Genomic DNA, 26,802 nt, shown 5'->3' with positions numbered 1-26,802 from the left:
GGACCCTGGGATCATGACCAGAGCCGAAGGCAGACGCTTAACTGACTGAGCCACCCAGGTGCCCCAGGTTTATAACTTCTGACAAATGTATACAGCCATGTGCCCATCACCCAGTTAGGATAGAGAACATTTTTCTCTACAGAAAATTCCCTTGTGCCCCCTGAAATCAATCCTCAACCTATTACCTCTAGTGACCCCGATCTGATTTCTTTTGCTATAGATTAGTTTTATCTAGAATTCCAAATAAATGGAATCTTAAACCACGTACTCCTTCATGTTTGGTATCTTTCATTTAGCATAATATCTGTGAGATTCATTCATGTTGTTGTGTGTAATAGTAGGCATTTCTTTCTATTGTTGAGTAGTATTCCACTGTATGAATATACTTCAGTATAATTATCTCTTCTTCTATTGGACATTTGGATTGTTTCTGGTTTGGCCTTTGTAAATGAAACTGCTATGAATTTTGTGAGCAAGTCTTTGGATACACATGTCCCCCCACCCCTTTTTGCTTTGAAAAATCCCTAGGAGTGGCTGGTCTAGGCCATAAAGCAGGTGCACATTTAACTGTTCCAAAGTCACCATACCCCTTTACACTTCCATTAGCAATGCATACAATGAATATCAAGTTGTTCCATAGCTGAATCACTTCATTTTGACAATATCTAAAAATTCTAGCCATTACATTTGGTGTGTACTGATATCTCATTTTCTTCTGCTCTTATTGCCTCCTTCCCAGCCTCATCTTTGTTGAATATGTAAAATATTACGTTCAGAGGAGTGTAATTTTTTTTTTTAGTTTTGTAAGTTTTATTTTTTAATTAACTTGTACTTTTTAATCTAAGTTGTTAAATGTATTGGCAAAAAGCTAATTATATTTCCTTAGTATCTTTTTAATATTGGTAGGATCTGTTGTGATAGCCTCACTTTACTTTCCTGATATGGTAACTCTTGTTTTCTCTTTTTTCCAGTTCATTTTTGTCATGGTTTTATAAATTTTAGTTATGTTTTCAAATAACTAATTTTTGGTTTTGTACATTTTTCTATTGTTCATCTTTTTCATTTTTTACTGATTTTTAATCTGATCTTTCTAGTTTTTCCTCTTATCTCTTTTTGGATTGTGTTTGCTTTTCATTTTCCAGTTTCCTAAAGTGGAAACCTAGATCACTGATCTTAAGTTTTTCCTCTTTTCTACTATAATATTTACTATAAAATTTATAGCCATAAAGTTACCTCGAAGTACTATTTTAGTTTCATTCCACACATTTTGATATGTTGTATTTTCATTATCATTCAGGTTGAAATATTTTCTTGTGATTTCTTATTTGACCCTTCGGTTGTTTTGAAATGTACTTAATTCCTAACGATTTTGAGACATTTCTAATTTTTTAATTAAATTCTAATTTCTTTCTGTCATGGTAAGAGAATATAAGATTTCAAAAGGCTGAAATCTTTCTGAGAACATACTCTGAAGATTTCAATCTTTTGAAATTTATTGAAACTTTTTAAATATCCCAGCATATGTACTCTTTTGGTAAACCTTCCATGTACACCTTAAGCAGACATGTATTCTAATTTTTTCCCATGTCATGTTCTGTAAATATCAATAGATTACCTATTTATTCACTCCTTAAAACCATATTTTTTTATTAATTTAACTGTGGTTCTAAGAGTTGCTTTAAAGTCTTTGTCTGTTAAGATCAACAACGGGGCCATTTTTTTTTTATTATGTTCAGTTAGCCAGCGTATAGTATATCATCAGTTCTTGATGTAGTGTTCAACGATTCATTAGTTGTGTATAACATCCAGTGTTCCTCACCACACGTGCCCTCCTTAATGCCCATCACCTGGTTACCCCTTCCCCCCACCCTCTCCCCTCTGTATCTTTCAGTTTGTTTCCCGGAGTCCAGAATCTCTCATGGTTTGTCTCCCTCTCTGATTTCTTCCCATTCAGTTTGAACAATGGGACCATTTTAGATGCAATTTTTATTGATGGCTTTTTTTCTATGGATTACATTTTCCTGTATCTTTGAATGTCTTCCTTTTTTTAAAAAAAATTGAATACTGGACATTATAGACAATCAGTTGTGTATTCTGGATTCTGTAACATTCCTCTAATAAGTTATAAGTGTAGGTTCTCATTTTAGCAGGCAGTTTGATGACTGGCATGAACTTGTATAGGCCCGGTTTTATGCTTTTTCCAGTGTTGATCTATAGCCGCCCCTGGTGTTTTCTAAAGCCCTCAGTGGGACTGAGCCTACAAACTCTGCCTTCCATGTGAACATTGTAGGGGCTTGGTTTTAGGCTTTGTTAAGGCAGGTCTAGAGGAGGTCCTCTAGAGGAGGCGTCATGGTCTTTAATCATTACATCTCTTAAGTGTCACAGCGGAATGCCAGTTGTTTTAACAATGTATTAAGGAGATATTTCCACTCTGGCAGGGCAAGAACTCAAACATCCCCAGTATGGCCTTTCCCTGGCTCTGCTCAAACTCTAGTGTCTCCTTTTGCTTTCAGTGTCCTAGAAGCTGTTATCTTGTACACCTGAGTGGTCCTGCCCTGCACATGTACAGCTCATCTCTTGGCTACAGACCTGTGGCCTCTGAGGCTACCTCTCTACACAGCTATCTCTTCTTCAGTGATCCACCACACACATTCTAGAAGCTCTGGCTGCCCTGAACTCTGATCTTTGCCTCCTCGTGTCAAAGGATTGCCCTGCTTTGCACAGACTATAGTCAGAAAATCAGTCTCCTGGGCAATCATCAGAGTCATCTTGTGTATTTTGTCACTGGAATTATGGTCTTACGCTGCTAATTGCCTACTCCCTGAAATCAACTGCCTCATATTTTTGCCCAGTGTTAGTGTTCTGTACAGTGGGAGGGTTTGTCTGGTACTACTTTTGGTTAGAAGGGCAACTAGCCAATTCCTAATTAAGACACCAATGATTAAAAACATTGACTTTGGATTAAAAAAGAAGTAAGTTGTAGTTTCTAATCTGTGTGTCTTTGGGCTTCTTAGTTTCTTACAATCTGTTTCTTTATTTATAAATTGGGACTAATGTCTACCTCAAAGGATTATTGTAAGAAATTAAAAAGATAACATTTAAGTGTACAGTAGATAGTCAAATATTAGCTGTTACTACCTAATGTTCCTTAGTGAAGATATTTCTATATTTTATAATTTGATACATTGTTAAAATTTTAATCTTTTTCCACATTAGAATGGAGATCTATAGAACTCAGTTATCTGTAAATCAGCCTGCATTTATGAACCTAATTATTTTAGAAAGTGTACTTCTGTTTTTAGAAAACATTTCTAAAAGAGCTTAAAGAACTTTCTATGGAAAAGCAGATACCAATTTAATAATATGAAAATAAACTTTTTCAGGGCAAATTTCAACATGAAGGTACTAGCTAAAATCTATGCAATCTTACTGAAAATGGAAGAGATGGAAATTTCAAGGTTTTCTAGTTTTTGTCAGTTTTTAATTATCTGTGCAGGGGTAAGGACTTGGGGAAAGAGTCGTCCAATTACGACAACAGAATTTATTTTCAATTTTGGAATGTGCTGTTTATCTTTGGAGAAGATTTACCATCTTAATAATGTTTGGTTTGTATTAATATGAAAATGAGTGTCGCCCCCCCCCCCCCCCCCCCCCGAGAGCAACTGTTAATTATTAGCAAGGGGCATCTGCATTGCCAAGAAGCATGCTAGCTACAGGGGAAAGCAACCTGAGATTTACAATTTAAAATGATCCACATGTGGGGCACCTGGGTGGCTCAGATGGTTAAGGGTCTGCCTTCGGCTCAGGTCATGATCCCAGGGTCCTGGGATCAAGTCCCGCATCGGGCTCCCTGCTCCTTGGGAGCCTGCTTCTCCCTCTGCTTCTCTCTCTCTCTCTCTCTCTCCCTCTCTCTCTCCCTGTCTCTCATGAATAAATAAAATATTTAAAAAAAATAAAATGATCCACATGTGGACAATTGTGAGAACTGACTATATTGAGAATATTCAACCTTATTAAAAAAGTATGACTCCTTAATAATTCAGTACTCTGTATAATGGCTTATACATATAAAAAAAAAACTAGAGGGGAATTATCTTATTTGCAAATTTCATAGAAACCAAAGGAAAGAAACTAGCATTTATTGAAGGTTCATTATGGGTTAAAGAAGGTGAAAAATGTTTTAGTTATTAACTTATACACAACCACATCCAGATAGATCTATAATTACCCCTGTTTTGTAGACAAAGAACCTGAGTACCAGGGATTAGATGCTGTCCATTCATGCAGCTGGGAAGTGATGGAGCACAGATTTGAATTCAAATCTAATTCCATAGTCCTTGCATTTTCTCCTTTATCAGACTGATAAAGGAATAACAGACAAATCTTACTTACCAGACACATTTTCTTCTTCTGGCCTTTTCCCAATAATGCAATCTCGTAGTTGGCGTAGTTTTTCCTTAATGAGGAAATGACCAGAAAATACAAGTGAAGATTTACAAATTTGTCATGGATCAAGATGAAAACATCAAGTACTGTCACCAGGACCACCACGACTAGGTAGCACTAATTTGGTACTTACAGTGTCCTAATAAACCATCCCTGATATTTTAAATGTGTTATCTTATTTAATTCTTGCAAACTCATGAAGTATGTATGTCATCATCTCATTTTACATATATAGAAACTGAGATTCAGAGAGGTTACATAATTTTCCCAAAATATACAGTTGTAAGTGATAGAGTCAGCATGGCGACCCAAAGCCCAATTCTTGTGGTTGCTGTTTTCCCAGTCTAACATCTGAGGGGGCTATCTTGGCCATCTGGTGTCCAAAATCAAAAATGTGACACAGGGCGGATTTGCTACTGCCTGAGCCCATCTCCAGCTTCTGTGGGTAGAATCTTTCCTATGAATTCCTTCTAAGAACCAGGGACTTGGAAGCAAATGATACATAACTGGATTCCCCTTCTTAGCTCATTTGTGATCTTTCTTTGCTTTCCACAAAACATTCTACATTGAACATCTATTACTATTTTAACCAAAATGTAAAACAGTCTAACACTAAAAAATCTCCTTTGAGAAGAGAATCTAAGAATAACACTTTTTCCTAAGGGTTTCCCTTGGAACCCAGAAACCATGTTTCCTAAAAAGAGAGTTGTTTTCATTAGTGTAAGCATCCTCTTCTGGGAGTGGAGTAAACATTCTTCTATAAGAAAGACACCTACTGGTTATGAGCAACAGTGAGGAGGGTGAAAGGCAAGGTTTCTACCTTCTCAACCATCTCACCTTCAAAGCCAGGGGTTCTACATGGGTCTTCAATCTTCTAGAAACTCTTTATTACCAACTCTCTGTTTGTGCCATTTTCCCTCTTATTTTCTTAGGATAATACCTCTGTCACTAATAATATAACATCACAGTTACCCCCGATAGATTTATCCTCAGGGTATAAATGAATATTTTTGCAAACTACAAGAGTAATATTGAAGAGTGTATAGGAATGAGTGTGTATATATGTTGGGAAAATGGGGAGAACATTCCTTTTTCTGTTATTCAGGGTGTTGTCCAGGCCCTCATGTTAAGGACTAAGAAAACACAGGGGAAAAAAGCTCCTTGACATTGGCCTTGGTAATAGTTTTTTGGATATGACACCCCAAAGCACAAGCAACAAAAGCAAAAATAAACAAGTAGGACTACATCAACCTAAAAAGCTTCCGCACAGCAAAAGAAATGATCAAAAAATGAAAAGGCAACCTACAGAATGGGAGAAGGCATTTGCAAATCATCTATCTGGTAAGGGGTAAATATCCAAAATATATTAAGAATTCAAACAATGCAGTAGCAAAATCCAAATAATCTAGTTAAAAAATGATCAGAGGGAAAAAATGGGCAGAGGAAGTAAATAGACATTTTTCAAAAAAAAAAAAAAGACATACGAATGGCCAACAGGTATATGAAAAGGTGCACAATATCACTAATCAATAGGGAAATGCAAATCAAAGCTACATTGAGATATTATCACCTCACACCTGTTAAAATGGTTATCACCAAGAAGAGATAACAAGTGTCTACAGGCTGTGGAGAGAAGGGAATCCTTGTGCACTGTTGGTGGGAATGTAAATTGGTGCGGCCACTGTGGAAAAAGTAGGATGTAGGTTTTTTAAAAAATTAAAAATAGAACTCCCCTATGATCCAGTAATCCCATTCCTGAGTATATATCTGAAGAAAATGAGAATAGGATTTTGAAGCGATATCTGTACCCTCATGTTCACTGCAGGATTATCCACAAGAGTCAAGATATGGAAACAAGCTAAGTGCCTGTCAACGGATGAATGGATTAAGGAAGAAGGAAATCCTGCGATCTGTGACAACATGAATGGACCTTGAGGGCATTATCCTAGGTGAAAAAGTCAGAGAGAGAAAGACAAACATGGTATGATAACATTTATATGTGGAATCTATAAAAGCTGAACTCAGTGAGTAGAGTGGTGGTTACCAGCGACCGGGGAGTGGAGGGGAAGGGGAGAAGTTGGTCAAAGGATACAAACTTCCAGTTATAAGATAAATAAGTTCTGGTGATCCAATGTACAGCACGGAGATCACAGTAAACAATACCACGTTATACACTGGGAAGTTGCTAAGAGAGAAGCTATTAAATGTTGTCGCCCCAATACAGAAATGGTCATTTTGTGACATGATGGAGATGTTAGCTAACACTATGGTGGTAATCATATGTAAGTGTGGGAAATCAACACTGTAGTACACCTTAAATTTCCCCAGCATTAGAGCCAATTGTTTCTCACTAAAGCTGGAGACATAAAAAAGGAAAAGGACTGACTGATCGGCAAACGGTATTCAGTCAGTCACTGAACTTTCGGCTCTAATGGAAAACAGCCTTAGTGTTTGTCCTTGTATTTACAGGTTAAATTTTGTTTTGTCTTGCATAAACAGTAACCGTATTCAATATCCCATTTTCCCCATATATTGGACAAGTCAGATCATCTCAAAGTAGTCAGAGGCCACCTTAAATTCTTTCTAAAACAGTATTAAATATAAATACACAAACAAAATAAAAACAACCAAGCCTTTAATAAAACAATTAGTCAAATAATTTCCAAGAAGGTATTTCGGTTGGATCACTCTAAATTCGTAAACTTTATTATGATCTAAGAGAGTGAGGCGCAACTGACTTATTTCAACAAAACTTGCTGGCAGTGCTAGGAGAGTGATTGTGTAGGCCTACACCTCGGCACGGTTTACCTGCTTCAGGATAAGAGGGACTTTGACGGTGATGGCATCAGCACGGACTGAGAAGCAATGTTGTCATTCTGATCATGAATGATGATCAGTCGCAAAACTGTACAATCAGCATTTTTTTCCCATTTGTTTGGCAAAACAACTGCCCTTGCTTGGCACTGCAAAACCTGGCTCAGGTCCAGCCACTGCCCACAGCCAGAGCTGCACTTCAAGACAGGTGGATTCTGAGAAGGAGTGATCTCAGAGGTGCTGGGAAAGTCCCCTTGCCTGATCTATCTTCTGCCTCTATGCCCGTTTATTTGGAATGTTATCACTGGGATTCATTTTTCTGTTGTTTAAAAATGTGTTCCTAAGCATTGTTTTTCAATAAAAATGATCTCTTGGGAAAGGTATGTATTAAGTTTTAATGATTATTTGTACTTTGGCCTAAACTAGCTAATTAAATGTGTTTAATCAAACAGTTTCCTGAGAGCTGGTTTCTATGGCACTGGGGCTTTCTGTGATGAGAAGAAAAAAACTGTTGGACTATTTTGGGAGTAGGAGGGCCTGCAGGATAAAACAGAATACGGTCTTGATACCCCTCACTGAGGAATGTCATGGGGTATATATGGTATATTTTGTTTTCAGGCTCATCTCAGAATCACCTACTCTAATACCCTCTTAGGATGTATGTTATATTAATAGAAGACAAGCTTATCTGAAGTTAATACTCTTGGCTGCATTTGTCTGTAAATCTTGACTGATATATACAGTTTTTCCCCCCCCAAAGGTTAAGGGGAAGAGCAGAGAAAACTTTACTATATTTCATTGAGGACTATTGCCTGATATGATTTAAATTATTTTCTTGTTCCCTTTAAGCCTGCTCAACATAATATACCCTTCAGAATGCTGAGCACATGTTAGTGTAAAGATGCTTCACCTTAATTTCAGCAATGAGATTCACAAAACATTCACATAGCCTTATAAGATGATCAGGTATTAACACTGATACACTGAGTCCCAGCGTTGAGTTCACCAATGGTTTGTAAACATGAAACGTTTAATTGGTAGTTCAAAAACATCTTTTTTTGTGGCTAGTTAAAATCAAAAGAACAGTTACCTGTGTTTCTCGTAAAGACATTTATAGAGAGGCTCTGCAAGTGAGTGAATGTTCCAGAAGGGATTGGGGTCAGTATTACCTGCTGAATCATCTCCAGCTCAGTCTTTCCCATCTGCCAATGTTTAAATTTCTCTAGGGCTTCATCCACAGATAGTTTCCCATTTTTGACCTTCTCCTGCAAGAGGATGAGTTCTTCCTGCCCAGCAGCAAGACAGTCCACAGTGGAAAAGGCTTGACTTTCCATCCGAGCTCTGTCTACAAGATGAGGGGAAATGTTTTAACAAGAAGACAATATATGACAATTGGAAAAAAAAAAAAAGCACTCTAAAAACAAATCAGTTGAGTTTCTTGTTCCTGCCAGTCTACAAGCAGTTACAGAATAAATCAGTACAAAATTTTTAATGAGTTTCTTTCTAAGGATTGTTGTGCCTGCTACCTAGTGTTATGGGTAAAAACAACGTGTGTCATCACTGGGGGAAGAAAAAGGGACAATCAGAGAAAGAACAGTAGTAAATTTCTGCATTGTACTAGTTGTGGGCAGTGCCAATTTCATGTTCTTTTTGTGAGGATTATTTTTAATCATGTGCACAAAACACTTAGCATAGTGCCTGTCACACAGTAAGCTAATTAAATAGTAACATTATCAATGATAAATATTTGTGGAATAAACATAACCTCTGTAGCTTTGGAAAAGGAGATCTAACAACATCCAAGTGTCACAAGAGGTTTAGGAGCATTGACAACGTTATTTCTGAAAGATTTAAAACAAGCAATTGCTGCTCATTTTGTAATGCACTGTTCTCTTCCCAAAAGAGTTTATTTTGCTCAGCACAATAAGAACATTGGATGGTCCAGTTTCCCATGTGCTGCAGCTAAAGCCACACCACAGACCAGCCCAAGGTACAGTAGTAACAAACCACAGACCATGGGTGAGTTCGGTGCTTTATTTGTCCCATGTAGTGTTTAAAGACAGAAAAGAGGCTGCATGCCTGTAAGGATGCTCTGTGCTCTCCAGACTACCCCAATCCCTGTCACTCCTTGTGGTCCCTGGATGGCATCTCACTTGCTACCTGCGTGGCCACAGAACTCATCTGAGTTTGTACCTTCTTTAACAAGTCCAACCTATGTATCGTATTGTCTCAGGAGGGATTGGGTAACTCCTCAGCAGTGTATGCCTCATGCAGTATCAAATCTAAATATGTCCACAGAGTCTCGAACGAAAGGATAGGTAATCCTGTTCAGCTGTGTCCTGGTTTGCTGTCCCTGAATCATTGCTCATTACTGGGAGCCCATCTTCAACAAAGATATAGATCAACTAGACTGTCACTACACCAGATAGACAAGGACTTAGGAAATGGAGGGCATTCAAAAATTTTTTAAAGATTTATTTATTTATTTTAGAGGGAGAAAGGGCATGTGCATGAGTAGGGGGAGGGGCAGAGGGAGAGGAGAGAGAGAATCTCAGGCAGACTCCCTACCGAGATGGGAGCCCAACATAGGGATTGATCTCACAACCCCGAGATCATGACCTGAGCTGACATCAAGAGCCGGATGCTTCACTGACTGAGCCGCCCAGGCGCCCCTCACATTTTACAATGATAAGGATTCATTGATAGTATTTGGATTGGTTAGTCTAGAAAAGAGACATTTCAAGTACTTCATAGCAGGTTTTAAGTATTTCAAGGGGACTTGAGCCTTGGGGCTGTCTTGGAATGACCTTTACCGGCTTTCTTGGTTTTGAGAAGGATTCTAACAGGTAATCCTGGAACGGGGACACAGAGAGGGTTCCTTTCTGAAAAGATTCACATACACGTAAAATTGCTCCATGGCCAATCATTCTGATTCCTATGGGGGTTTTCTCAGCTTGTCTTTTCTCTTCAGAAGTCCTATTCCCCCAGAACTAACAAGATGTCAACAGATTCTACACTCTAAATCTTTTTCTTCAGGGATGACAGAGCATGAAATCCCAGGAGAATTGGAGAAGCACAAGTCAGCCAGAGGGCTCACTGGTTCAGCAGCCAAAAGCACAAATAACAATTGCGATCTTAATTCTTATACCATTTGCTTTTTATGGGCGCCTCCAATCTGGGAGATGCAGTTTGCAAAAGAATTCTATGTGCCATTCCTGCCAGAGCATGGAAGTTTAGCACCATCATTTAATAGCTAAGATACTCCACTAGCCCCTTACTTGTGTCTTCCCTTTGACTAAGTGTGAATGCATTTTTTTTTTTTTTTTTTTTTGTGAATGCATTTTTATCTCAAGTAACTTATGGCAGCTGGATTTTCTGGTTTTGTTGAAGTCGTCTCAAGGAAAGTCTTCCTGGAAAACCCTACCAGCTTGTTTTGCTCTATGTGCAGGGTTAGCTGAATTCAAAAAAATACTGAATCATCTTAACAATATTCATTTCAATTACCTCTTCGTCTTTCAAATTCTCGCTACCAAAATATAAGTAAGATGACTTTTTTGGGGGGGCAGAGTTCAGTCTTGCGTGATTGTGCAGAGAGAACAAAAGAACAAAATTTAGGAGCAGCAGGAGTTCTAAATAGAGCAAGTTCTGGAAGTGAGCCGTTTACTAAGTTTACATACTTCCGCTTTTACTCACCCATCCCCCCCCACTAAAAAGATTAAAGCAAACTGTCTTGATAAATTACTATTAGCCATGACAAGTTGCAAAACAAAATGATTTAGGCACTTTGCCATCTTTTCTCCTGAGGGTAGACTAGTCAAACCAAAAAGTGCAACCTCTAATTTTTAGTAGGGTGTGCAGAATTGCTTTAATTCGTTTAGATTACTGTTTTAAGGGGGATGGAAAGTTTTTTGTTTCTTTCCTCCCCAAATTTATATTTATTATTAGTTTATTTTCATGAAATTTAGTATGAGTTTAACATAATTGTTGTTGAAAAACGTTTGTCAGATTGCTAACTGTACGTATTGCAGACTCTTGGTCTCTTAATGTAAAAGCTTCAAGACAAACTATAGTTTCTAGAGTTTTAGTTCCTTTTGGATCAGTTTCTCTTTACAAGATTTTCTATTTGATCAAATAAAAACATCAAGTAACACTGCTGTGGTGAGTGTATGAATCTTTAGATTAGGTAAGAAAGTAACTGAGCTTTTCATTAAAATTATTTCTATTACTGAATGACTGGCTAGAAGAACATTTTTTACTGAAAATTTGAAAGGAAACAACTTGATTGCCCAACAACAAAGAATTTAAAATATGAAATATTTACTTAATAAATATTAAGTAGTCATTAAAATAATAATAATTAAAAAGATCATGTGAATAGAAAGACCATGTGGCAACATAGAAAGTACTTATTATATAATAAGTACAGAAGCATAATACAAATTTGTATATACAGTAAAAATGTTGTTCATAAAATAAAGCATGGAGGGAAACTATCTTGAGATGATACAAGTTGTTCTATTGTGATAATATCAGAGATTACTTTTTTCTAATTTCAGCTTTCTGTGATAATACTGTATTTAAAAATTTTTTTAAGATTTTATTTATTTATTTAGGAGAGAGAAAGAGGGGGAACATGAGCGGGGGGTGGGGAAGGGCAGAAGGAGAGGAGAGGGAGAGGGAGAGGGAGAAGCAGATTCCCCGCTGAGCCCCTGAGCAGGGAGCCCGATGCGGGGCTCAATCCTAGAACGCTGGGATCCTGACCTGACCTGAAGGCAGACGCTTAACTGACTGAGCCACCGAGGCGCCCCTGTATCGTTTTTAGAGTAAGAAACTTTCTCCCACTTTGCCAAGAGCCTTTCCCCATGGAATACAAACCATTCCAAGCCATGCTATATACACTGTACCAATGCCATATCATACCGTACCATCTTACCAAATTATTTTGTAATTGAAAAAAACTTGTCAGTAATAGAACTTAAAAACCCAGTGACCAAGATTTACATCTGAAGTTATTTTTTTGGTCCACAGCTAAGGAACTAGCAGGTAAATTAACTCTGGGCCACATGAGTGAATTACAAAATACTTGGAGTGTTGAATTATTTGGAAGTTCCCAACAAAGTATCCCCATCTCTTGAACTTAGGGCTGCATATCACCAGAGTTCCTCCCTTGACTAAACTTGAGTCAGACCCAGATTATTGCAATAAAATTATGATTTGCTACATTACCTATTTTTTTATCACCAATATTTTACGTTCACATTTCAGAGATACTGTTTACCTTATATATATTTTTTGATTACTAAATCATGAATGAAAGGGAATGATTATGGTTTTGCATTTTCTCCTAGTTCCTAGACAATTTTATATTATCTGAGCACCAGACCCAGATTATTGCAATAAAACTATGATTTGCTGCATTACCTACTTTTTATCACCAATATTTAACATTCACATTTTATAAATAAATTTACAGTAATTACTTAAATGCAATTCCATGTTTTATTGAATTCATTATTCACCACAAATTCTTTAATACCGTAAGTTCTCTTTGAACTTTTTATTTTGCTTAGTCTCTCATTTACTTAGAATATCTTTTGGGTAATACTTTCATGATATACACAGAAATTCCATCTTTTCTAAAACCTTAGATATCCAAAAATTGTATCTCTCTTCTTCTTTCTTTTTTTTTAAAGATTTTACTTATTTGACAGAGGGAGACACAGTGAGAGAGGAAACACAAGCAGGGGGAGTGGGAGAGGGAGAAGCAGGCTTCCCGCCGAGCAGGGAGCCCGATGTGGGGCTCGACCCCAGACCCTGGGATCATGATCTGAGCCGAAAGCAGACGCTTAATGAGTGAGCCACCCAAGCGCCCCTTCTTCTTCTTCTTTTTAAGATTTTATTTATTTATTTGATAGAAGAGAGAGAAAGAGAGCATGAGTTGTGCGGAGGAGCAGAGGGAAAGGGAGAAGCAGACTCCCCGCTGAGCAGGGAGCCCGATGCGGGACTTAATCCCAGGACCCTGAGATCATGATCTGAGCCGAAGGCAGACGCTTAACCAACTGAGCCACCCAGGTGCCCCTATATCTGTTTTCTTCTTACATGAGTGAAATACCAGACTAAATATAAACTTTTCAAGTTGCAATCTTTTCTTAATACACCACTTAGTCCATTATCTCAAACTTTTGTTACACAGATTCTCTAATTTTTAAAACTGATTCTGATTTTTTTAAAATAGAAAAATCTAACTTAAAATATCTTCTCAATACTTTAGGATTGTTTCTTCATCTTTATAATTAAAAAGATTTGCTAGGGTGTTCTTAAAGGTGGATATATTTCCTTATTGTTTTCTGGGTCACAGTGAGCCCATATAGTTCCTCACTTCCCTAATTCTCCAAAGCTTTGTTTAGCTATGTCATTGATTGTATTTTGTATTCTATTAAAAAAAAAGTACCAAACCTATTATATGTGAGTTGGATCTCTCTTCTCCATATCATCTGATTGTTTTTAGTCTTTCCCTGTATTGAGAACAAACCCTTCTCCGATTATGTTCTCAACTCTAAGAACTGATATGTTTATCTACCATTAGTCCTTTTCATTGTGACCAATGTGGGTTTTAATTTGCTACTGAAATTTTAGCTTCTAACTTTATTGTATTTTTACCATACTTCCTCTTGTCACTAGATCCCTTTTCTTCATGTCATATGTTTCATATCATCCTGACTTCTCACCTAAAATGTCTTTCATGTAGTTTGCTTTCATCTTAGCTTGACCTTGACTACAGACTTTCTGTTGCTGTTACTTCCCTGTTTTTTTTTTTCTTTCTTTTTTTAGATTTTATTTATTTATTTGACAGAGAGAGAGAAAGCACAAGTAGGGGGAGCAGCAGACCGAGGAAGAAGGAGAAGCAGGCTCCTTGCCAAGCGGGGAGCCCAATGAGGGGCTTGATCCCAGGACCTTGGGATCATGACCTGAGCCAAAGGCAGATGCTCAACAACAGAGCCACCCAGGCACCCCTCTTCCCTATATTTTCAATTTGTTTTTAAGTTCACAGTGTTCTGAAATTTTCTTTTTTGGCTTTTGTATATTGACAGGTGTCAGATACTGAACCTGAAAGTTGAATTGTTTAGCTTAAATTTAATAAATGAAAATTCAAAATAATCCATACTTCTTTACTGCCTTAAAATATTTTATAAACAGGTAAAATGTTTTTAAAAGTCTAAGATTTAAAAAATTACGAACTGTTAGTTGAAATGTTCTTATTGTTATGTGTGTATGTATTTTCCCATTATCTGTATTTTGCTTGCTTGGTGTTTGACAATCTTACTCATTAAACAAATCATTTATAGAAGTATAATTATCCTGAGCCTTTATGATTAAATTCTCTTTTTTCTCTGGAGTGGTTTTTGAAGTCCTCATATTATTTATTTGTTCTCTTCCTCAATCCTTCTTGAAAGAGAACATATCTATAGAATCATGTTCACCAAGGGATTTAGTGTCTATTTATCCTTTGCTTCTATTCCTTGTGTTCAAATTTTGTTCTCTACTCTAGGTTGCAGGGGATTTTGATGGTTGCAAAAGCACAACTGAGGACCCCAGGGTCTAGCAGGTTTGGTTAGTGCAGCCTTGTCACACACAGGTGAAACATGATTCTTTGGCACTATGTACTGATTGGTCTGTAAGCAACTAACTCCTTGCATCAATTACTAACAGAGTTCTCCTTAATATGCCATCCCTCCATCGCAGAGCTTTATTTGGGGGTCTCGGGATGCAAACTGTAACATTGAATCCCTCCTCCTCACTTTCTACTGTGGGCTTTTGACACATCACCATTTCGGACAAGGACTCAGTTATTATGCAAGTTTTCTCAAGTGTGACTTTAACAAAAACCTTTTGTGAAAATGGAAATGTAAGTTACACTGAAAAAGAGAACTGAGGCCATTTTTCTTTTATGGAGTCCAAATGACCACGATAATTCTCCCTCTTTTCTTTTTAATATATCCACTGCTAGCAAAAACAGCCTGATGAAAATACCTCAGAGGCCAGCATTCTCTTTTCTCCCACGTAAGGGCAATACCATCTACATCTATGTTTCTCTGGGCCTCCAACTTGCAGAAAATTTCATTATTTAACATTTATCAGACTACTGCAGCACTGAGCATTTGGAGAACACAAACAAGATATGTTCCCTGACTGTATCTTTCCCATGAGCATTCACACCCCCTGAAAAGACCAGCCAACAGTGACTTTTCAGTCTGTATTGAAGAATCAGTGGGCAGAGACTACACCTGGGGCAAGGCAGGTAGTTACTGAGTAGAGAAGATTTAGTGCCTATGTATTAAACACATGTGAATAGTTTCCATTATCAAAAATAAATGTTTTCCTTCATGTTTTTATTGACCTGAATCTCTTGATATATCGTTTATTTTTCCACTTTTTATGGAATTATGAATTTAGAGGAATGTGTCTCGAATATAAGAAAACAACATGGAAAGCATGATAACAAATGATAACAGCAGAAGTCATTTGTAGCAAATGATATAATAATACAATGGGGAGTGGTTGGCGATCTGAATTTTTATGTGAAACATGGAGTTAAGCATGGTTTAAACATGGCAAAAATTAAAATTATATTGTGCAGACTACTTTTGAAATATAACAGAGTTAGTGGCCAAATTTGGCCACAATATGGCCTTCAAAAAAGTTTCTTTTGGTTATATTTTGTCCTTTGCATGGTGGTTTTGAGATTATTGCTCATTACTATTCTCACATGTTCCATTTTTAGCCATGTATAAGGTGAGATTTAGGCAACCAAATTTTAGAAGCTCCACAAATAATTCTTATGCTCATCTAGGGTTGGGAGTCATGGATATAGGCAGCTGGCTAACGTGGATGTGCTCACCCTACCTCCAACCTAACCCCATCCCCCAAGGAAATGGTTTGCCTTCCAAGAGTGACAGCAACAGCACATCCTTGATGAGATTCCTTATTTAACTGTGTGACTGAGGAGATTTGTGGATGTGATCCATAATCACAGGGAGGCAGTTCCAAATGCTAGGAACGCTAAACCTCATCAGTTTCCATGTACCGTATTTGAGGTAAGACTACGTTAATAATAAGTAGATGATTCCAGTGAGGATAGAAAAGGCTCCTTGGCATAGTCCAAGAAAAAGATACAAGAAAGGGGGAAAAGAGGTGTAACAGGTATGGGAGATGTGAGAAATCCTGACCTGAGACTATTACATGATCTTGTAAGGCAGGGAAAATTAACCAGATATTTCCATGTCTTTGAAGAAGCCTCCCTTACATTCTTCCAGCCCCCTCTGACTTGATCATGTTCACCTAGTAGTCTTCTAATTACTAATAATATTTCATAGAAATTTTATTATTTGTCAGGGGTCTCATGAATCCAAGCATGCTAGTCACTGGGAAGGAATCTTCCTCTAGTATAGACTTAATAGATTAAAATTAGGGGTTATAAATCAGTCCTCTACCAGCATCATTAACATGACTCAGACTTCAAAACTCTGATCAACTCCAAACCCACTGACAAAATTCAGTTCTCTGGCTTGCAGTGTTGATGAACAAACCCTTGAGCACCCTGGGAAGCTCAGGTTTGGGGAAGGTCAGAGAGCTGTGCTAGCAGCACACTCTGAGATATCACTCTGGCATTTTCTAATTTCAAAACCAACTCAGGAAAACTGATTTTAAAACTGTATTTTGATGGAAACTTTTATCTGGAGGATCCAAAGTCCTCACCATTTTCCCTATATTTTTTCAGGATGTGAAAACTGAGATGAAGAAAGCTGTTAAGTTTCCATGGAAATGGTGCCAATTAATTTTTTCTGTTCCTCAGGAAAATTCCTTGACTTAGCAATAATGTAACTTCCTGGCAATCCCTTGGCAGTCTTGAATGTAGGGCATCCGAAACACTTATAATTTCAGCGGGAAAATAGTTGGCTCTTGTAATCCCTTTTCCTTCCAGCATATAGTGAAAGAATTAAATAATTTCTTTAACCTTCCTTAGAGAACCTGTCTAGTCCCTTTAGGAAATCTTGATTCTGACAAACATTTCGTAAAGGGGCCTTTTTTGTTGTTCAAATAAAGAGATTATCATTGGTGAAGCAGGTACTGTTTTTCCTACTATACCATGAAATCCCAGGATAGTTAAAGAGTAATCATTAATTCAGGAATAAGCAGTTTTGATCGCCTAGTATGTCCCATGGGCTGGATAGTCATAAATATCTGAAAAGGTTTAGAGAAAAATGATTGGAGAGAGTAAAGAAAAAAGTAAAATTGTATAATTTTAAAATCTTCCCAATTATTCTTAATTATCCCTTCTGTTCTCACATTAGATTCTGATTTCCCTGCAGACTGCAGTAATCAGGAAGGTTTTCCAACATTTCACAAGGTTTAATGTTCCTCTTCTCCTTGCAAATAGAACAATATTCTTTTCTTTTCTACAGAATTACTGATATCCAGGGTTAAAAGAATCTAGGGAAACTGCTCTAAGGTGACTAATCCAAAACATCATCAATAAGTTGGATTTAAATATTCAGAGAGAAAAAATTCATACAAAATTTGAGTAAAATTTTCATATCCTAGCCCTAAAAGAGTTTTAAAAATATACTGATTGTTGATCTTAATGAAACAAATTAGGTACCAAGGTATGGACAGATATTAATCCAATAAAATATTTTATAATTAGGTTCTTATTTCCTTTCACTATTCTCCCCTCCCTTTTTTTTTTCTGGGTACAGAAGGGACTATTTTCCTGTACATAAGGTGAAGAATAATTTGTCTCTAATAGACACTAGCAATCTTCCCTTATGTTGCTCTCTGGGGGTAGCCAGAGGACAACTGGTAAGAGCGAGAATTCCAAGGACCTCTTCATTCCTCTTGCTATTTGTCACCTTCCTTCATCTCTGATGGCTTTCTTCACATTTCCTCCTCAATTCTAACAGAATTTAATTAAAACATGATAATTGAGTAATTTATTTAAAAATGCTTCAGGGAAATTTTCTCCTAAAGAGCTCAAAGCATCCTCTCTCTTTGTTCTTTCCAAAACTCTGTGGGGTATGTGGGGGAGTCCTGATAGGAATAATCTCTACTTTGCTAATTCCTCAGGAACTGTTTGATTCTAATTGTAGAATGATCTCATATGGAGGTCTGCACTTGTTTCTTGAGGTAAAGGTACAGTGGAAGGATAATAACCTCAAGAAGATAAATCTTTTCCTTCAAATTATGAAATCACTAGAAATGGAAAGCTGTCAAATAGAGGTTTCTTTTCTTTTCTTTTTTTTACATGTAAATTTGTAAGCAGTATATCTATGTGTTCAGGGCCAGAAATTCAGCTTCATCATGTGCTGCACTCAAGCATCATGTACTTAATTGGAAGAACGATCTAAGTACCATTTGAAGGGATGGATGAAGATCACTTGTTAAGGACATACCTTTGCTTGGAGGACAATCCATGACGTCTTACGAGCAGGTCCACTGAGGTGGAGTGAGAAGTGAGTGCAGTCAGTGCCCAGCCATCTCTACGATGGCACAAAGGGACACTGGCCAGGGGTAGGGGGTGTTCAGTGGCTACTGGGAGATAACCTCTTGGTTTTATTTTAATGTCTCTCTCAATAATTTACTGGTAGCAATTTCAAGGCAATGCTCTCTTGGACTGAAGTTATTTCTAAGGCGCATTCAGATTATTGATTATCAGGGCCAGCCCCCTACATCTGTCACCTTTTATATTTTTCATTTTTGAACTTTAACCAAGAGCTTATTATCAGGGGGAACATCATAATAAATAACCTGGAAGAGTTTCTCTTTCCATTTGGAACCATGCCTGTCAGGGAAATCCGTAGAGAGAGAGGAAATTTTTGCTACTGTGTTTGTTGTCTCTGTAGCTACAGTTTTCAGCTTTTTTCTGCATGACAAGTAAGTGTTCCAAAAACTGCTAGATTAAGGGTGGAGAGCAAAAGAATAGTGAGACAAGGGTCCAATCTTTGATTGGAGTTCAATGCAGAGTACAGAAATCCCATGCTGGTCCCCTTCTTTGAGAAATCAACCATCTGTTCCCCTGTCCCCAATCCACCCAACTTACACTCCAGAGGCTTCTCTCTAATGGTCTATGAAAGCATGGTCTCCATACAGGTTAGAGAAGTTGTATTACTTGACCTTCCTAAAGCCCTGGTAACAACATCATCAACATCACCACAAACATTCTCACAAGGTTGTTTCTTGCTTTTATTAATTGAAATAATTTTCTTGTATAAATCTAATGACAAAATTATATTTGGGCAAGACACTAATTAAAGAGTAAGACTAATCAGGCACACAATTATTTACTTCTATCCTCAGAGACTTTACCCAATATTCATAAGACTTCTTTAAATCTTACTTAGAGATTATCGAATAAACTGAAGTTCATGTTACTACCTTGTCTCTTAGGACCATGGAACCTGTCACCATCAGATTGTCTTCCAGCTGTCTTTTGTTGAAACACTGTAAAAAAAAATAGCACATAATATTTACTGAACACAAGCATGAAAAAGAACAGACTGTGGAAGTCTCCAGGAAACTAGAATGTGATACCTCATTTTCCTTAGTAGCAATTCTTGAATTGTATTATTTTTGAGTAGGAGGATTATTAAATTTACAATTTTCTCATTTGCACAGCTTATCAGTCATTTCGAAAAGCATTTTCTTTAGGCAGAAGAGTGTAATGCTGATGGAACACCTCATTAAACTATTTAAGTCAAGATAGGATTCCATTCTGATATCAGGTAAAGCTAAAAGGTGCATTTTGTTAAAAGTGATAAATGTTAAAATCACATGAAAAATTCCATTTGCAGAGAAATTACTCATGCTGACTTTCTGGTGATAAGCAAGGGTAATGACGGTTTCTTCTTAAACAGATGAAAAGACTGCTGTATTTCACAGATGTAATAATAAAAAAGACACTTTATTCTTGCATCATCTAGCTAGACCTCAGACCTATTAAAGCAGCTTATTCGAATTACTTCATTATCTGAAAAGTGCTTTGTTCTCATTTATTATTTCTCACATGAAATTCTGCGAGAAAAGTCAGCATTACTCACCCCATTTTGCAGATGAAAGATAAAATTGATTGTTTAATATTTATTGAGCACCCCACAAATTTCCGTATAGCTTCTGGCATTTGTTAATGAAAAAGCTTATACCCTTTACAACTTGACTTTAGAAAATGAACATCCCAGAGTTTGTGCTATTTATTTTTTATGGGTAGTCTGCATTACAGGGTTTGGAAACAGCTAGAGGCCTTGGAGATTGAGTCCAACCTCATATGTGTAAAGATGAGGGAGGTGGAAGTTTTAATAACTTGTAAAAGCGCTGAGTAATTTCGCAATGATCCCAGAACTGTTGTTAGTAGAGACGTGATTTAGAGCCTCAAGCCTTTAACTTCGACCTATTGCTTGGTTCTCCACAGCACTGTTGCCTCTTCTCTTCCATAACTATTTCTTTTGAAAGATAAAGAAGGAGATAGAGGGAGGGACTTCACAAGAACCCTTGAGCATTTCCAGCATGCTTGGGTCTCTTGCTCCTCTTAGCAGCTCACCAGACTTTCCTGGGACAATGGAGCTGAGGCATGTGGGAGGGAGCGAGCAGTCCAGCAGGATGGTGCTTGACCACTCTGATGGGAAGATGCAGCCCAGCAGTTGTCTTATATTCTCTGTCTCTAGTTTTAACATTCTTTAGACCAATCTATTATCAAGGTCACACCTGTGTTTAATCCAGATGACATTTTTTTGTATTTAAAAAAACTGCCCCAAATCCTATCACATCAAAAATGATTAAGCATATTTAGTTTGTCAAGACAGAGTACTCTGCCCTACTGTCTTCTTTCAAACAGGAAAAGCAAATATATTTTCAAAGTATGATGTGTTTAAGAAGAGTTATACTCATGAAATAACATCATTTCTGGTTGAAAATCAATTTTCTGCTTCAAGTTAGTATTTGAAAAACATGCTAAATATAACTTAATGGCAAGTTATGGGCTTGTGGTTTGTATTTTTCCTTAAATAAAATATAATGATGGATATATGGTGTGTGAGTGTATTTTGGGATATTAGAAAAGTTTTTACAAGTGGTGCTTGATTTTTTTTCATTGGCCAGTTCTAAAAAGTCTTGAAAATATGAAACACTCTTGAAGTTTTAATAACAGGCAGAGTCTTTGCACGCTTTTTCTGTTTTTACCAATATTGTTAAGATGATAACTGAAAATGTCTAAGACAAAAAAGGCTGTAGTCTGGCATCATTAATATGGAAAATAATCTGAATCCAAAGATAAATCTGGACAACAAATTCTCCAAATAAAGAGTACATCGATCAGTTTTAACAGTTCTGCTGCATTTTGAAGCTACAGAGTACTTGGAATTAGTTTTTCCAGATTTTTGGCATTAATTTTTTAAAAATCATTTTACATCCTGTATGTGGTTCTGCTGACAACAAATGCCCAGGGTGCGTGAAATGCAGTAAATGCGAAACAAGTCAACATTCTTTCGGTTTCTAGCCTTAGAATTATAAAGAGTGTTACTTATTTCTTGTTGAGATTTCACCAGGGCTTCCAGCTGGAAGAGCCCGGGATCTGAAGGAAGATTGGGAGGGAAGCTGGATGTCTGAGAAGGATGGTTATCAAAGTGCTGATAGCAGAACTTTTTAAAAGCCGGGTGTGCATCCTGTCACACCCCACAGTACAAAGGCCCTTTCTCCCTGGATAATCTCTCTTGAAATTCCCTCTTAACTCACCTCCAGCTGCATCCATTTCAACTGGTCCCTTCCTTCCACCTACGCAACAAGCCTCATTTCCTTACAAAGACGCAATTAGCACATTACTAAACACACTGTTTTCTTGATGCTATGGAAGTGAGGAGGTATTTTTGAATGTGAGGTAATCTTGGAAAAAGACCTATATTAACTTGTCTCCTGAAGAAAGCGCTAGTCCATCAAAATGATCAGTGACTCAAACATGCATAACAAGGAAACATACTCTGTTAGCCTTAGGAAAAGGATAGGTAGATAGAAAATTCCAGAATTCGTTAATCTTTCTTTTTTACGGTTAATATTAGCTGAAACATTTTAAATTTACCAGTAAAACCTTTGTTCTAAAAAGCTTTATATGCTTTCTAGTTACCATGCTCACTGACACAAACCTTTATAAGAGGTAAATGTAAAATCCATGATGTCCTGAGAACTGAACATTGGGTTATGGGTCACTCAGCTTTATATATGAAAGCACATACTTTTGTACAAGATTTGTGGGGAATAAGATGAGAGTCTGTTTTAAACATACAGAAATTGGAAAAAAAACAACCCACCAGAACGCTAACTAACTTGGCACTGGGGAAGGGGTATAGTTTTGTCTTAATGTTAACAACACATGTGACATGGGAAAATGGCTTTCCCCTCCTGGCACTTTATTTTCTTGCTGATAACAAGGTGGAGCTCAGATGAGATGATCTCTAATGTCTCACTCAGCTCTGACATTCTAAGATGCTACCAGTTCTTATTTCCCAAGTCACTCCAGGCCCAATAGTGCCTGGATAAATTCTTAAGTCTGAATTTAAATAGGGGACTCTGTTTTGAGGAAGAGATTATTTGTACTGAGGGCTTAGACTAATAGAAAAACTAGAAAGTTAAACCACAGACCAAGGTTAATTTTTTAGAAAATACGGAGGTGATCCTGTCCGTATGTGTCTGAATTCTTGCAGGATACTGTTTTTTTTTTTAAATCACATTTTACTGCATCAATGTTCAAAAAATGCTATTAAGGCAATTATGACATACATCAACATTGATGACTCTGCCTCAGTGAAATTTTATTTTTCTCTTCCTATCTAAAATTGGAATTTGAGAAGAAAGGAAAATGAATGCATTATTAGTAGTTGTCACCACCTTTAAACATTAAAAAAAGCCCACAGAGAAAGAAAAACAATTTTTGAAGTTCAAAATAATCTCAAACAATGCAAATGTCCCAAATACCACCCCCATTTATCTTAAATATTGGTGGAACAACTTCCATAAAATTTTCTCTAGAATAGAAATGACACTAAATGGAAAAAATTAGCATAGTATTAAATATTCAAAACATTAAGCAAAGCAGAAATATCAGAAGAACAAAGGAGGAGGAGAAGGTGAAATATAATGAATTCACTGGCACTATTTGTCTTTCCAGGTTGCTTTTGCAAGAACATTTTTCATGTCAACTTCATTTATGGCCTATTTCAAGCAAAGGGATCCTACCAAAGCCACCCTCCTTAAAACATCTGACAAAACTTATTTGGAATTTCTTTGTAAGTGGCTAAGGTGATGGAAAGTCTGTGCAACAGCCAAATGCATTCATAAAGATGTGGCTTATAAACAACAAACCCCTTGATGTTCCATGCCCATTAGAAGAGCAACATAAAATGTTTAGAGCTATCACTGAAGATTATTCTAGAAACTAGAGATTTGATAAAAAAAGTGACAGATTTGCATTATGCTCTGGGTTCTCAGAATGATACTGTACAGGTAGCAGCAGTGTGTTTATTATTTACTCAATAAGCTTTCATGATGTTGCTAACTGTGTAACCAACTACAGTGTTAGGCCAAGGTAAATAAAATCCAGTCATAGTCTCTACAATGTCCTCCATTTTGATGTATTCATTGAAGCAAAGGTCAAATGTGTCCTTAGTGCCGACCGATGAGAGACGATAGAGATGAGAAACAATCAGGGAAGGCAAAGCTAGTAATTTGACCCCTGTAGCCTTACTCTTCCTACCTTGTTCCCCCAATTTGCACCCTGTGAAAGGTAATCACAAGAAGGTGGAATGAGGCAAAAGCAAACAAACAAACAATAAAAAACCCCCACAAAACCCAAAACACTGTAAACAACCCCTTTGTCTAAGCAGCAAAAACAAGTTAAGAGAATATTCTAATCCTATAAGTAGTCACACTGTCTAAGCAAACTGGAGCTCAGAGGAGAGAGGTAGCTTCTTTGAAAATTGACCAAGACAGATTGAGCACCCCTACTGGCTTAAAACCACCCTTGTATTCTGTTAGCAATAGTTACAGGTTATTAATTTGAACAAATTTATCAAACATAGTTTACCACATTTGGATAGGCACTTTAGGGTTGGCATGGCCATAGACAGTCACATCAGCTACATCCTGTGAATGCTGTCCAACTGAAAGTAGTTTACTGCCTGGGGATATATGGAATCAGGAGTTATGATATTGTCTTCTTAAAGGAGAATACTTCTGAGATTGGTAGGGAAGGAAAGTTGGAAATCACATAACTACCAGAAGGAAAATGACCTAAACATTCTAATTCAATGGCCATATCAATTTTCTCCTAAGGAGAAAGCATGAATTTTCTTTCCAATTTGTAATGGAAACTTTAAGTCTAATAGACATGTTCCCATAAAAATCTTCTCCCCAAGCAGGAAATCTTATCGTAATTTTTTTTTTCTCTTTCTAAGGAACTTAATTTTTACCAGAGTAGAATACAAAATGTTTTTATTTGCATATTTTCTCCTTTGATGCAAACAAGAATATTTCTATTCTAGAAATGTTTCTTATCCAGGAAGTTGAGACGTTCCAAAAGACAGAGAGCAGTTGGTTTGTGGAATTCTGTGTAATTAGAGCTTGAGGCCACTGCAACGAGTTTATTAGCAAAATCTCCAATCCACCACTGGGCAGGCAGGTCCTCCTTCCTCTTGTTACCAGGCAGATTACATGTACTGAACACCTATGGCTTGCATAGCACTGGACTGGGGGTTTGTCTCCTTCCATATGATTTCATTCAGGTGGACAAGGCTCTCCCACTTGTTCCGTGTAGTGTTCATTATTGATAGTTCATAAATAACTTGGAAAAGTCATGCAAGATGAGATGCTGGCATTTGAAACCCAAGTTAAGAAGCCAAAGGCACACCAACTGAAAAGATCTAGCACGTCCTGTCTCACCTCTGTGTCTACAGAATACCCTCCATCATGGTGATTACCATTTTCGCATCCACTCTGTTGTGCCAGCTACAGTACCGAGGTCATTTTAATTCCCATAAAAACTCTATGCAGGAGGTTTTATCCTTTTTTTTTTTTAAACAAATGAAGCAAGGCTTTATCACTTGCACAAAGCCACACAACTTTTAAGTGGCTAAGTCATAATTCAAATGCAGTTTTATCCAGCTTTACAATCTTCATGAATTTCATGCTGGTCCCTCGGAGGAGGCTCCTCTTAGTGTGCCAAGCCCACAGAACATCTTGTTTTTCTCCAACTGCTACATATTTAGAGGAAAAAAGATGTACACACTAAAAGTACTGGTGAAAAATAATGTGAATTTAGGAAATCTAACGTGAGAAAAAAGACAACTCATGTGGATAGCTATTTGATCCATCTATGATTTCATGTTCAAGTGACCATTCTCTGAAGTACTCTATTCAGAGGTTGACTTTGTCTTAACAATGGAAACAACCCATGTCATGGTTTCTCAGCCTTGGCACTGCTGACGATTTGAACTGGGTAATTCTTTGTGATGGGGTCTTTCCTGTGCCTTGTAGGAAGGATTAGTGGCATGCCTGGCCTTTATGAACTAGATGCCATTAGTACTGTCTTAGTGGTGATAACTGAAAATGTCCCTAAACATCGCCAAATGTTTCCAGGGAGGCAAATTGCCACCAGTTAAGAACTACTATTCTAGGCCAATTAAACTTCTTACTAAAGAGATATTTAACAGAGACTCTCTAAGCATCAAAAGTTAAGGGGAAAAAGACCAGAAATGCACTCTGCTGCTGAATGAAAATTTAAGTGCTTGATAATATTTGCATTTGTTGTCACATGTAATATAAATGTCAATTTGCACCACAGTTGATTACTCTTTCTCCCTTAGCTAACATGAAGGAATTGAATTTCTGGAAGATGAGGCTGGAAAAGTTCTTCGTTATTATGCCAGCACTCTAACAGATGGTCAGCAAAGCCCTTCGTAGGTGTCATTCAATGCTGCTGTGATGTGTTGCTGTGAGGACAGAAAACCAATCAAAACCCCTGGGTCACACAGGCAGGCTGGATTCCCTCTGAAGGACGCTTCGAGCACAGGTCTAAACAACTGTTCCTTTGCGGAGCTGTGCCAGCGCCCTATCAAAGAAAGGGGAGAGGCGGAGAATCACACGAGAATGATAAATATGTCCCTTTGTCCTGAGAGCATCTGGGATATACATACTAAGTCCGGAAGCTAAGCGGCTTGGACAAGGTCACCCAGCCAGAGATTAGGATCCAAGGCACTTGACCTAAGGCCTACTCTAATCCACTTGACCACATTTCTTCACTAATGAGGACAGAGACCATTCCGTTCTCTCACATACACAATGATATGGATTAATTTTCCTAAGAGATTCTACAAGGTCTTTTTTTTGTTTGTTTGTTTGCATTTCAATTACATTGTATGTGATCAATTTCAAGTACAAATGAATTGCAAGTGGAAAATTTCTGAGAGCAACTGAGTTGTACTTGACATTTTGGGGTCCCAGTAGCTG

The 26,802-nt window shown here is 37.4% G+C and overlaps 1 protein-coding gene across 8 annotated transcripts in view; it reads right to left on the bottom strand.

Annotated features, from left to right (window-relative positions):
- The window catches only part of BANK1 (B cell scaffold protein with ankyrin repeats 1), a 328,778-nt gene that overhangs the window by 27,307 nt on the left and 274,669 nt on the right, over positions 1-26,802 (bottom strand). For 7 of the 8 annotated variants that reach the window (XM_027600223.2, XM_027600221.2, XM_027600222.2 and 4 more), the window contains 3 exons: positions 19,693-19,758; positions 8,430-8,605; positions 4,393-4,456 (listed from right to left, as the gene is read on the bottom strand). In XM_027600223.2, coding sequence (XP_027456024.1) covers positions 4,393-4,456; positions 8,430-8,605; positions 19,693-19,758 — 306 coding nt within the window. The remainder of the gene's footprint in view (positions 1-4,392; positions 4,457-8,429; positions 8,606-19,692; positions 19,759-26,802) is intronic. The other variant, XR_003521018.2, reaches the window with a different exon arrangement.

The sequence above is a fragment of the Zalophus californianus genome, chromosome 2 (assembly GCF_009762305.2).
Source record: "Zalophus californianus isolate mZalCal1 chromosome 2, mZalCal1.pri.v2, whole genome shotgun sequence".
NCBI classification, from domain to species: domain Eukaryota; kingdom Metazoa; phylum Chordata; class Mammalia; order Carnivora; family Otariidae; genus Zalophus; species Zalophus californianus.
The sequence above is the reverse complement of the archived record's forward strand: the minus strand, read 5'-3'. Positions and strand labels throughout refer to the sequence as shown.